This window comes from Myotis lucifugus, unplaced genomic scaffold (assembly GCF_000147115.1).
Source record: "Myotis lucifugus unplaced genomic scaffold, Myoluc2.0 scaffold_65, whole genome shotgun sequence".
In the NCBI taxonomy this organism is placed as follows: Eukaryota; Metazoa; Chordata; class Mammalia; order Chiroptera; family Vespertilionidae; genus Myotis; species Myotis lucifugus.
In genome coordinates, this window is record NW_005871113.1 from 4,697,908 (window position 1) to 4,710,508 (window position 12,601).

At 38.0% G+C, this 12,601-nt stretch overlaps 1 protein-coding gene across 1 annotated transcript in view; it reads left to right on the forward strand.

Annotated features, from left to right (window-relative positions):
- Positions 1-666: 666 nt before the first annotated feature.
- LPGAT1 (lysophosphatidylglycerol acyltransferase 1) overlaps positions 667-12,601 on the forward strand; it is a 52,523-nt gene continuing 40,588 nt past the window's right edge. The window contains exon 1 of the mRNA XM_023754784.1: positions 667-931. Coding sequence (XP_023610552.1) covers positions 694-931 — 238 coding nt within the window. The 5' untranslated portion in view covers positions 667-693. The remainder of the gene's footprint in view (positions 932-12,601) is intronic.

A 12,601-nucleotide genomic window follows, 5' to 3' on the forward strand; every position in this document is an offset into this window, starting at 1 on the left:
CTTGTGCTCCCCTTCCCCTCCTCCTGTCCTTCCTCCTTCTCGCTGTATTACCCCCCACTTGCTTTCTTCTCACCTTTCTGCCCCTTTTCTGGCCGCCCTCCTTTCTTTCTTAAAAAAGGAAAACAAAAGCCCCCTTTGCGCAAATGAGCGTTTTTTAGCGGAACTCCTTTTGCCAACGCGAGAGACTGAATCTGTGCATGAATGGTGTTGGAGAGGGTACCGGGTCTCCGGAATCTGGGAAATCTGATCGAGAGGTGCCAGCCTTCTCGCCACTCGTGTCCTCAGTTGGGAGAGCCTGAGGGTGGTAGAAGCAAGTGGGTCTGTCTGTCTGTCTGTCTGTCTGAATGTCTAACAGAAGACTGCAGTGAGGCGCGGTGCGGGGACGGCCGCCGGTTAGCTCGTGGGCACGGCGCTCTCCTTTGCTAAATATATTATGACATACCCTGCGCCTCTGTGAGCAGCTCCCTTGACCTTGTGCGGCTCCTCCTCCCTCGCTCTCTGTCCCCCTCTGGAATTTCCCGGAGAGATCACCGAGGTACTGAGATCCCTGATTTTCTTTTCTTTTTATTTTATTTTTTTGTGCTGGAGACGATTTTCTATGTTGGTGGCTGTTTAGATGTGTTTAACCCATGTGCCTTTTTAAAATGCATTTTCCTTTCACCTCAGAAAGACAGGACGGACTCCCATGTGAGAATGGCTGTGACTTTGGAACGAGCTCCCTGGCTGGGCTGGATCTTGGTGAAAGCCCTGATGAGGTTTGCCTTCATGGTTGCCAACAACCTGGTTGCAATTTCATCCTACGTCTTCTATGTGATTGTGCTTCAGCCCCTCCGCGTGCTGGACAGTAAGAGCTTCTGGTACATTGAAGGAATCATGTACAAATGGCTCCTGGGCATGGTGGCTTCTTGGGGATGGTATGCTGGATATACAGGTAAGAGCGGGAGCCCTTTCGCTTTATGTATGTACTGTTTTGCTTAGTTCAGGAGCCATGATTAACTATATGTTATACTTTGGGTGGACGATGTTTTTACGCTTGGACTATTGAAAAATACATAGAAAACAATTCTGAGTTTTTTTCTTTAGAATCCCAATTAATAAGGGTATTTTCAGAAGTATAATTTCATAACTATATGTTGATAAATTCCTTCAATGACATGTTATTTATGTGATTGACAGTTAGCAAAACCGGTCTGCAGAAGCTCTCTTAGAGAAATAGGAGTGGGTTATATAGAATTTGAAGGCTTATAAAATGAAGAGGTAAGATACTTAGCTCATAAACAGTGAGCATTTAGAAAAAGGACTGAACTATATTTGTGTTAAGATAGTTTAATATGTTTTTTTTTCATTTAATGTAATAATTGTACTGTTAACATTTTAAGCCAAACGAAAAATGACTCTTTTCTGTTACGTACGTTTCTTTTGCTTACTAGAACCTCTGTTTTATCTCATAAATCTGTATTAGAAGATTAAATGTAAAGGTTCAGTTTAACATATGTTAAGCTAATTTATCTTCTGAATGTCTTTAAGCACAGTTTTATTTCTGCCTTTACCTTGCATTTTGGGAAGCAGGACCAGTGCTGTTCTGGAGTGGACTTTTAGAGACCTAGAGGAGAAGTAGGGTTTGTTTTGTTTTGAGGCCTGTTGTGCTGTGAGAACTTGTGCCTCACTGATGAAAATTCTCCATTGTGTAGTATATTGATTTGACTTTTTTTCCCCCCCTAAGAATTGGGATGATGAAAAAAAGCATTGAGGTTTCTTAGCACTTGTCTCAGACTATTGAGGCTTTTAGATTTTTATGACTGATGGGCTCCTGTAGATGGTGTGGGTCAGTGGCGTCTGTAGTTCGGAGTTTAGAAGAGTGAGGAAGGTACTCTCAGGCTCCAACAGCACAGCAGTTCCCCATTTTAAATTCTCTGCCTTCCTCTTTCCTGCCCAGGCTGCACCTGCAGATTTTGCCCAGACACGTGAGAAAAGGACTGACAGCACCCAGGTTTTATGGAGTCTGACAGACTCTTGCTAGGTCAGAGTGCTCTCACTCGCCCCAGATGAGGCCTTTCCTCCTCCTGGCGATGCCATTTATGATACTGGAAACCCCAGAGTCCCTGGGTCGTGTATGCATTGCTTCCTTGTCATATGTTCTGTTGAGATCCTAATGCTTTTTGGGTATAGTAGTGAGCTTCTAGTCCTTTCATAGGACCTTGTGGTAGCAGTAGGGGCGATAGAGAAAAAAATGAAGTTCTCATCTATGGTGTTGAACAGTTACCTGAACTGCACTGCTGTTTTAGAATTGCTTTGCTGTATATAGTTTGTGCTTCCCCAGATATCCTATATGGTACGAGTGGCTTTGTTCTCTGTATGGTATACTTAATTGCTTTTTTAAAATGAGTCGATAGTGTTTTTAGATGTAAATTCTAGAAGTTCATTCTACTTAAACTCGATGGAATTACTGAAATGCTTGTGCTTGTGTGTGCGGTATATTTGTGTATAAGTGTTAGCATGATGAGAAACTGAAAAAAGTTAATTTGGCATTGACCTTGAAATTGTAAGGAGTGCAGTTGTAATGCTGCTTGAAGTTAAAGTTAATTATCCTATGGCCACAGCAGGGCTGCAGTGTATTTTAAGCATATTTTCTTGGGATGTCTCTTCCTTGCTGTCTATGGAACTGCATGGTTCTTTGGCCACCTGCTTGGTCTTGACATGATCTGCAGTCTCTCTGAAGCATTTGCTGTCTTCAGGCTATTGCATTTTGACCATTTGGTCAGTTTGTCTCATTTAAGAGTAGACTATTTTTGTGTGCTTATTTTAAATGGTTTTTCTATAGGTAGACTACTTTTAGAGGGTCTGGTCATGGTTTGATCATAACAGAGCACCATCAAGAGGTCAAACAAATGTAGGAATGACATTCGTTGAAAGCTGCAACTGGGTCTAAAGCAAACTTAAGCAGGGATTGATGGGCAGATGTACCCAAAAAAGCATCTAGGACAGCAATTTTCAACCTTTGTCATCTCATGGCACACATAACTAATTACTAAAATTCTGCAGCACACCAAAAAATGTTACTTTTTTTTTTTTTGCCAGTCTGATAAAAAGATATAATTTTGACTTATTCACATTGGACAGCTATTGTTGTTTTGGCTGTTGTCATTTTTTAAATTTGACAATCCAAGGGAAAAGAAGTCAGTGCCCCTGACTTAATAGTCATCTATTGTATGTTTTAAAAATTCTTGTGGCACAGCAGTGTGCCTGCCCTCGCTCGCACACTGGTTGAAAATCGCTAGTCTAGGAGGTCATAATAACCTCTGTAGGCATTTATCTTTCATTTCTTCCTTTTGTATCAAGAGGAGGATGGGTTTAAGTTTTGTTTTTTTCCCCCCTTTCTGAAACTCTGCTGAAATTTCACAGATGGAAAATTGAACCTTGTTAAAGGAATTCTTCTCAGCAGGTCTCGTCTGTTCATGTTTTAGAATAAAAATTGCCAAACTTTGTCGAAAAACCACTTCCGAGGAAACCTTAAATATGAATTAATTAAATATTAATTAGGAAGCTGAAAAGTGAATATTGGTTTAGAGTATCATTTTTTCAAAATGTGGTATTCTGTCTAAGACAAGTCGATTACACGGCTTATGTTGCTTATCAATCCTACACTGCCCTATGTGGTAGCTTCTAGCCTCTGTGGCTATTTAAATTAAATTAATTAAAATGAAATAAAATTTAGTTTCTCAGTCACACCAACCACATTTCAAGTGCTCTGTACTAGGTGTCTAGTGGCTATTGTATGGGACAGTGCAGATGTATAACATTTCCATCATCACAGAAAGTTTTGTTGGATAGAGTTAATGAATAGTCAGTATGGCTTTCTCCTATTTCTTAGGAAAAATGCATTTTATCTTTATAAAGAATACTTTTCTAAACATAGTTCTAAATAGGTTTCTTTTAGGAAAGGCCCGAAGATTTATTCAAGCTTTATACAATTATCTTTTAATTTGAGGCAAATGTCACTAAACTGTGTCCTTTAAACTCAGACATGCTTCTTGGATGGGGAATGAAGTTGAATGAACATTTTTGTATTTCATTTGAGTTCTCAGAGCTGGAGAAGACAAAGAGGACGGAAAGGGGTTTTCTGGCCTTTCTGCCCGTTTCTGACTTTATGTCTTGTTAGGGGAACACAGTTCTTTTTATTTATTTATTTATATTTATATTTTATATGTTTTTCTTACTTTTATAGAGGGAGAAAAAGAGAGAGAGAGAAACACCAGTGATGAGAGAGAATCAGGGATCGGCCACCCCCACCAGGGATGCAGCCTACAACCCAGGCATGTGCCCCTACCAACTGGGTATCACTCTAATCACCTGTGCTTCTAGGCCAGGGCATGGGGGGAACACAGTTCTTAAAAGATCTCTGAAGGGGTTTGTTTTGTTCATCTCTAGCTTGACACGAAGTAGTGATGCTTGTTGGTACTGCATTTCCTTTCGTGGGAAGGGCCGTAGAAATATCTCACGTGGAGGAAAACGTGTATACTGCTTTTGCTCTAATATTTCAAGGGCACACCAAAAGAGGTACTAGCTTAATGAATGATTCAGATCTGTGATAAATCAGTACACTTCTCTCCCCTCAACTTAAGTGGACACTGGCAAATTCCAGAGAGAATTTTTAAAAATAGAATGTGTTTGTTTTGATTCTCATTCACTTATTTTAATAAATTCATTGTTCCCCACCCAAACACATTTAATTAAAGTCTCTTACACAAAATTGTTTAAAAATATTCATTGTAACTGGAAGCACGAGAATTTCTATATAGGGTGAGTCTTTTGGGCCATAGTCTAGCTGAAAGGGAGCTGGGGTTGTCAGGGCACTTGCCACCAAACTATTTTTGCTTAGCAAATGCTGTTTCTCTTAGAGTGGGTATTTACTTGGGTGGTTTTAGGGAAAGCTGATGGAGATTAGGTTTAGCTTCCTCCTACTCCCCAAGTGACAGCTGTCATGGTTCTATGTTAGTCTTTGTGGGTTGATTATTTGATCGTGTTTTTTACTGGGATACAAATTCACCCTGTGAGAAAAAATATTTGGAATTATATATGACCTTGAAATTCTAGAAAAATGTAGAAAATATATCTTCTAGAGCAGTATTTTTCCACCTTGATTGAGTCATAAACCAATTTAGTGTGTCAAGATGAACATTTTTAAAAAGTAAAATGCAATAGAGTTAAATAGAAAAGATCAGAAAAGTGTGTATCTATCTGTACTAGGTAGTGCTACTGAAAGTGTTGTTTTACTGTGAGCCCTGTCAGCATTTGAAAGACATGTTCAAGGGAAAGAACACTGCAGTTTACAACTCTGGGAGTCAGATGTCTTGATCTGGCTTTGACTCACTGAGTGGGGGGGGCGGGGCGCGGGGGGCGGCTTGAGATCCTTACCTGCTCTGTGGGCACTGGAGACATGATGATCTTTATAACCCTGGAGCCCAGTTTGGTGCCCGATGCTCATAGGGTGCTCCATAGTGTCTACATATTTCTTGAACGATCCCTTCTTTCTTTCTTGGCCCCAGCTGAGGTGCTTTAGCTGCCTACCTTCCTGAAAGGTCTGATATCCAGGTATTGCAATCCCCAAATATAAATCCGAAACTGCGTCATGTTTTTCACACACATACATATAAATACATATCCTACAATACCGCATTTGCTAACTTAACACACCTTTATTGAGCTTCTATTATGTCTGGATTTCTGGAAGAAGTTAAAAACATGTTGTTTCAACGGAAGTATTTTTAGTGTACTGTAAGTGATAAAATCCTACTTCAGTCTCTCCTCTTACAGAGAACAATAGTCCAGCTGGAATTTTAATTTTTGAATGCTTGACGATAAACCCATTAGAGTGAGGAGTTGCTGCATGATGTTAGGTTGAAAACTGATCTTGACATAAATTCAGCTGAGGAGTTTTCAGTACAGTGTTTTGATTTTTATATAGAAAATACACCATTAAGGGTAAATATTACTAAATGCTTTAAACTCAGCAGCCTGGTGGTACTTCAAATTTGATAAGTAGCTTTATTTCAAAGATCAAATGTAATTGAGTAATTTATTTTAGATAGCTTTTCTTTAGGAAATATATATTCATTCATGCACACATACCCATGTGCGGTATTACAGAAGCTTATGAAGCAGTATTTTTAGTGCGTAAGACTTTGGATTCTGGATTCAGATAAAGAGCTGGTGAAACAATTCCTACTTTCTTTTTGTTTACATTTGCCTGGTATATCTTTGCCCATCCTTTTGTTTTTGAACTTTTTAAGTGACTGATTTAGATATGTCTCTAATAATCAATATAGAATTAGGTTTTGCTTTATCAATCAATTTGAAAATCTCTTTTAATGAGTTGAATCCATTTACATTTATTGATATGTCAGATTATGTTTTATCAGTGCTCTGTCATTGTATTTTATTTTGTTTTCTGTTTTTATATATATAAATTTTAAGTCTTTCACGGTGTAGTCTGTTTTTCTTTGCTTTTTGATATTTAGTAAGGCTTGTATATTTGTCTTCTTAGTTTCTTAGTTACTTTATATGATAGCTTTAGTTCTCTATTGATAATAATTATTAGTTGTCTTTCGATAAACAAAGGTAAAATTCTTTTTAAATCCTCTCTTTCTTCCTCTTTCTCGTTTTCATCACCCAATTTTAGTCAATGGTCAATAGTATTTATTCACAATATACAGTGAGGCCTTGACTTACGAGTTTAATTCGTTCCGAGACTGAACCGTTAAGGAACTCGTTAACTCAAATTGTCAACTCAATGCAAAAAATCAGCCGAGAGACAGCTGGTATCTCAAAAAACTCGTTAGTCGGGACACTCGTAAGTCAAGGCCCCACTGTATTTAAATTTGCACTATTATGCTTGCTTATACTTATACTACTTGCTTTGTGAGCTTTAAGGCTATCCATTTACTCTCAGCTGTTACATCAAGGTAATCAGTAAGCTTATTATACTTCCTGCTCCCTGCTCACTCTCTCCCTTCTTCCACTTTTTGTTACTTGCATTTATTTTGTTATGGCCTATAATATTTATGTTTTATTTTATTACCCTCATCTCCTTCTGGTTTAATCTTAATTCTTCAGTTAAATATACGTATATAGTGCTCACCCAAGCACTTTTGATGAAGATTCTCCCAGTCAGCCTTTGGTTGGCTAAAGTGCATCCTCTAGTAGTTTCTCAATAAGGAATCATGGGAACAACATAGGAATATTATTTTTACAATATTTTCAGAACTTCTTTTAAGTGCTTTATACTCAAAGGACATCTTAGCAGGCAATAAAATCCTTGGCTTACTCTTTCTTTCTTACAGGTGTTGTAAAAATGTCTCTTGGCATTAAATGTTGTCATGGAGATGTGTGAAGCCAGCTTGAATTTTTCCTTATGATTTGATGTTTTTTGCCTATCTACCCAAAGGAGATACAATTCACACACCTTAGAATTTACCATATTAAAATGTACAATTTAGTGGTCTTTATTATAATTGCAAGATTATACAACCATCCTCCCCATTCACTAATTCCAGAACATTTAATCATCCCCCCCCAAAAAAACCCATACCCATTAGCAGTGACTCCCCATTTCTTCCTCTCTTTAACCCCTGGCAACCACTAATCTATGCTCTGTCTCTTTGGATTTGCCTATTCTGGACATTTCATATAAATGGAATCATACAATATATGGTCTTTTGAGTCTGGCTTCTTTAATTTAGCACAGTGGTCCTCAAACTTTTTAAACAGGGGGCCAGTTCACTGTCCCTCAGACCGTTGGAGGGCTGGACTATAGTTTAAAAAAAAACTATGAACAAATTCCTATGCATACTGCACATATCTTATTTTGAAGTAAAAAACCAAAATGGGAACAAATACAATATTTGTATTTGCATGTGGCCCGCGGGCCGTAGTTTGAGGACCCCTGATTTAGCATAATGTTCTCAAGGTGTGTCTATATTGTAACATGTCAGTCTTTCATTCCTTTGTATGGTTGAATATTTCATTGTATGGATAGATCACACTTTGTTTATACATTCATCAATTGATGGAAATTTGGTGTGTTTACACATTTTGGCTATTGTAAATAATGCTGCTGTGAATATTCATGTATAAGTCTCTGTGTGGACATATGTTTTTCCTAGGTATCTTAGTTTTTTTGTTGCAATGGTAAATGGGATTTTTTTGTTTGTTTGTTTCTCTTTCTGTAAGTTCATTATTGGTATATAAAAAAGCCATAGATTTCTGGGTGTTAATTTTGTATCCTGCTACATTGCCAAATTCATTTATTAAGTCTAGTAGTTTTTTGATGGAGTTTTTGGGGTTTTCTATGTACAATATCATGTAATTGCGAATAATGACAGTTTTACTTCTTCTTTTCCAATTTGGATGGATGCCTTTTATTTCTTCTTCTTGTCTGATTGCCATGGCTAGCACTTCCAGAACTATGTCAAACAGGAGTGGTGAAAGTGGGCATCTCTGTCTTGTTCCTGTTCTTAGGGGAAATGGTTTTAGTTTTTGCCCATTGGCTGTAGGTTTGTCATATATGGCCTTTATCATGTTGAGATATGCTCCCTCTATTCCCACTTTGCTGAGAGTTTTTATAAAAAATGGGTGTTGGATTTTGTTGAATGTGTTTTCTGTGTCTATCGATATGATCATGTGATTTTTGTCTTTCAACTTGTTTATGTGATGTATCACGTTTATTGATTTGCGAATATTGTACCACCCTTGCATCCCTGGAATAAATCCCACTTGATCATGGTGTATGATCTTTTTAATATATTGTTGGGTGCAATTTGCTAATATTTTGTTGAGGATTTTGGCATCTATGTTCATCAGGGATATTGGCCTGTAATTCTCTTTCTTGGTAGTGTCTTTATCTGGTTTAGGAATTAGGATAATGCTGGACTCATAAAAAGAGTTTGGAAGTGTTCCTTCCTCTTGGATTTTCTGAAATAGTTTGAGGAGTATAGGTGTTAGTTCTTCTTTGAATGTTTGGTAAAACTCCTCTGTTAAGCCGTCTGGGCCTGGGCTTTTGTTTGGTGGGAGTTTTTTGATTACTGCTTCTATTTCATCAGTTGTTATTAGCCTATTCAGGTTTTTTTATTCTTCCTGATTCAGTTTTGGGAGTTTGTATTTTTCTAGGAATTTGTCTAATTTCATTCATATTGTCGAGCTTGTTGGCATATAGTTGTTTGAGCATATGTTTTTAATTCTCTTGGACCTAGGAGTCAAATTGCTGGGTCAGATGATAATTCTATGTTTAACTTTTTGAGGAGTTGCCAAACTGTTTTCCATAGCAGCTGTCCCATTATACATTCCCTATTTAGAAGAGTTTTAATTTCTCTACATCTGCACTAATACTTATTTTCTGGGTTATTGTAGTTTAAATTTGGCCATCCTATGTAAGTGAAGTGGTAGCGCATTGTGGTTTAGATGTGCATTTTTCTAATGACTAATGAGTTGAGCATCTTTTCGTGTGCTTATTAGCCATTTGTATCTCTGGAGAAATGTCTATTAAATTGCCGACAGATCACGAGAATTCTTGTGTTTTCATATTATACAGTGTTTTACAAAGTATCATACTTTACTAAGATATTAGCTTGTAAGAACATATAATAAATAACTTCAAAATGCAATGGGTATTTAATTTTAAGGCGTGCCTTTAACATTTATGTAAAACGTTTTTTGTACTCGTTCAATAGAAACTTATCTGGCCACTGGGTAAAGCTAGCAATAAAACTACTGGTCCACAATGTGTTAAAATCCTTTGCCCATTTTTAAATGAGGTTGTTTGTCTTTTTTTAAAATGTGATTTCAGAGAGAGAGAAGAAGGGAGGGAGAGAGAAACATCCATGAGAGAGAAACATCTATGGGTTGCCTCCTGCACACCCCCATACTGGGGATTGAGCCAGCAAACTGGGCATGTGCCCTGACCAGGAATTGAACTGGAGACCCCTTGGTGCATGGGACAATGCTCAACCAACTGAGCACACCAGCCAGGGCCGGTTGTTTGTCTTTTTATTATCTATCTATATGTAAAAGCCTAAGCGACCGAATGACCAGAACAACTGGTTGCTATGATACGCACTGACCACCAGGGGGCAGGTGCTCATCACAGGAGCTGGCCCCTGGTGGTCAGTGCACTCCCACAGCAGGAGTGCTGCTCAGCTGACAGACCTGACCTGGCAGCCCACCAGCCGGGGCTGCAGCCACTCCCTCCCTCAGTAGTCCTGCAGGTCCAATCTCTGGAGAATGGGCCAGGCACCAACGGACCAGCGCAGCAGCATGATCCTGACAGTGCTGCCAGCCTTCTAGAAGTCAGGCATGGCCACTTCCCCTCCCTAGATGCTCTGCAAGGAAGAAACAATATAAAAGTGGCTGCCAGGTGGCTCCCGATAACCACCGTGAATGTCAGCGGGACAGATCCAGATCCTGGGCCTACAAGGGCATCCTACCACCTCCCTGGAGGGCCAATTGCATCCTGGTGCTCTCCTCCCCGCCCTGTGACCCCACCTGTGCATGAATTCGTGCACTGGGCCTCTAGTTGAATTATAAGATTCTTTCTATATTCTGTATACTATACCGTATCAATTTTTTTTTTGTTACTTGTGCTTTTGATGTCATATCTGGGAAACCATTGCCTAATCCAACCAAAGTCATGAAGATTTACACTTATGTTTTCTTTGAAGAGTTTAGCATTTATATTTAAGTCTCTGATCCATTTTGCATTAATTTTTCTCTCTGGCATATGGTAAAGGTCCAGACTTCCTTCTTTTGCATAAGAATATCCAGTTGTCCTAGCATAGTTTGTTGAAAAAACGATTCTTTCCACATTGAGCGATCTTAGTACTCTTGTTAAAAATCAGTTGGCCATATGGGTTTATTTCTGGACTGTCAATTCTAATTCTTTGATTGTATATGTCTCTCTTTATGCCAGTACCACGCTATTTTTATTACTATAGTGTTGTGATAAGTTTTGAGTGTTAAGTATACTTTAAAGTATTTTAATTCTTTAAAAATTCATGACCCTTTTTGTTATATATTATGACTTCAATAGTAATTAGGTCATGAATCAGAAATCCTAATTTAACTTTATTTTGGATTTTAAAATGTTCACTGACAATAGTTTTTTTTAACAATATTTATAATGAGTTAAATGACCCCTTCCTACCTCTATGTTGAAGAAATGCTTACTAGTTATGTGTTTCAGTAGGAAGTTATTGTTAATAACAATATTTGCTTTCTCAAGAAAATAGAACATTAGTTGTAGGAGTATCTTGTGTGATTGATCAACCAAATGTTTATTGACTACCTACTGCCAGTTAGCAAAGTTATTGATTTGTAAAATACTGTGCTAGAGAATGTGATTTAGACTAATTTCTACCAAAAGGATTTTTGGCATAGTTTTTATTTTGATGGATGGCTTGGGGAATAGTTACGTTTACTATGAAATATGTTTCCAAAAGAGACCTGCAAAAAGTTTTCTAGAAAATGGAAATCAATATGCACATTTTTCCCTAATGTGATGGCTCCATTTTTTAAAGGTAATTGAGGTCCTTCCAGAGATGAAAATTAACTGGAAGCTACATTTATTTTGTAGAATAAAGTATAAATTACATGGATAAGGAACAAGGGTCATTTTTAGTGAGTGGCAGGCTGTTTTTTTGTGGGTGGGATAGAATTGATTTTTATACATGAGAGACTGAATTGGGCATTTATTTTAAAACTGAAATAATCATTTAAAACCATTTTAAGCCCAAAATACGTATATAAAGATGTTGTATTTTTAATGAAGAATAGATACTGCTAAATTAAATATGATATTAGAGATAGTATGATATATTTTTAAAAATTGACTTTTGAGTTAATATGAGTTTGGGTCCTGCCACCACAACTTACTAGCTGTATAACTTTGAGCTAGTTAGGTCACTTCTCTGAGCCTCAGTTTCATCATTATGAAATGCTTCAGAGCAATTTATGTTTAACTGTCTTCTAATTGATTCAGTCACCTATTCTGATAATATTTGAGTGCCTTCTCTGTCAAGCCCTGTGCTGGTGGTGGGAGAACAGTGACAAAACAGCGCAGTTCCTGTGCTTCTGTAGTTGACTGTTTTGTGTGGGAGACAACAGGAGTCACCTGATAACCATGTAATCACAACTGTGAGAAGGGCTACAAAGAACAAGTAGAGGGGATATGCAATTAAGAAACAGAGGGCTTAATCTGGAAATGAGTGTTGTCAGGGAGGAATGCCTCCTTGAGAAGGTGGTACTGAGACAGAACTGAGGAATAAGTAGGAGTTGACCAGGTGGTGCTGGGTAAGGGGCAGAGTATACAGAGGATGAAAGAGATTTGTCATGTTTGAGGAACAAAGGGAAGGCTAGATTGACTGCAGTATGGAATGAATGAGGAGAGGAGTAGGGTGGTTGTGATGGGGAGTTGATAAGGCCAAATCCATTGAGGCTTTTTAAGTGCATATTAAGGATTTTAAAATTTATATTAAGAGGAAACCATTCAATGATTTTAAGTAAGGGGATGGTGAGATCAAATTCATATTTGTAATTCTATACTCTGCGGACT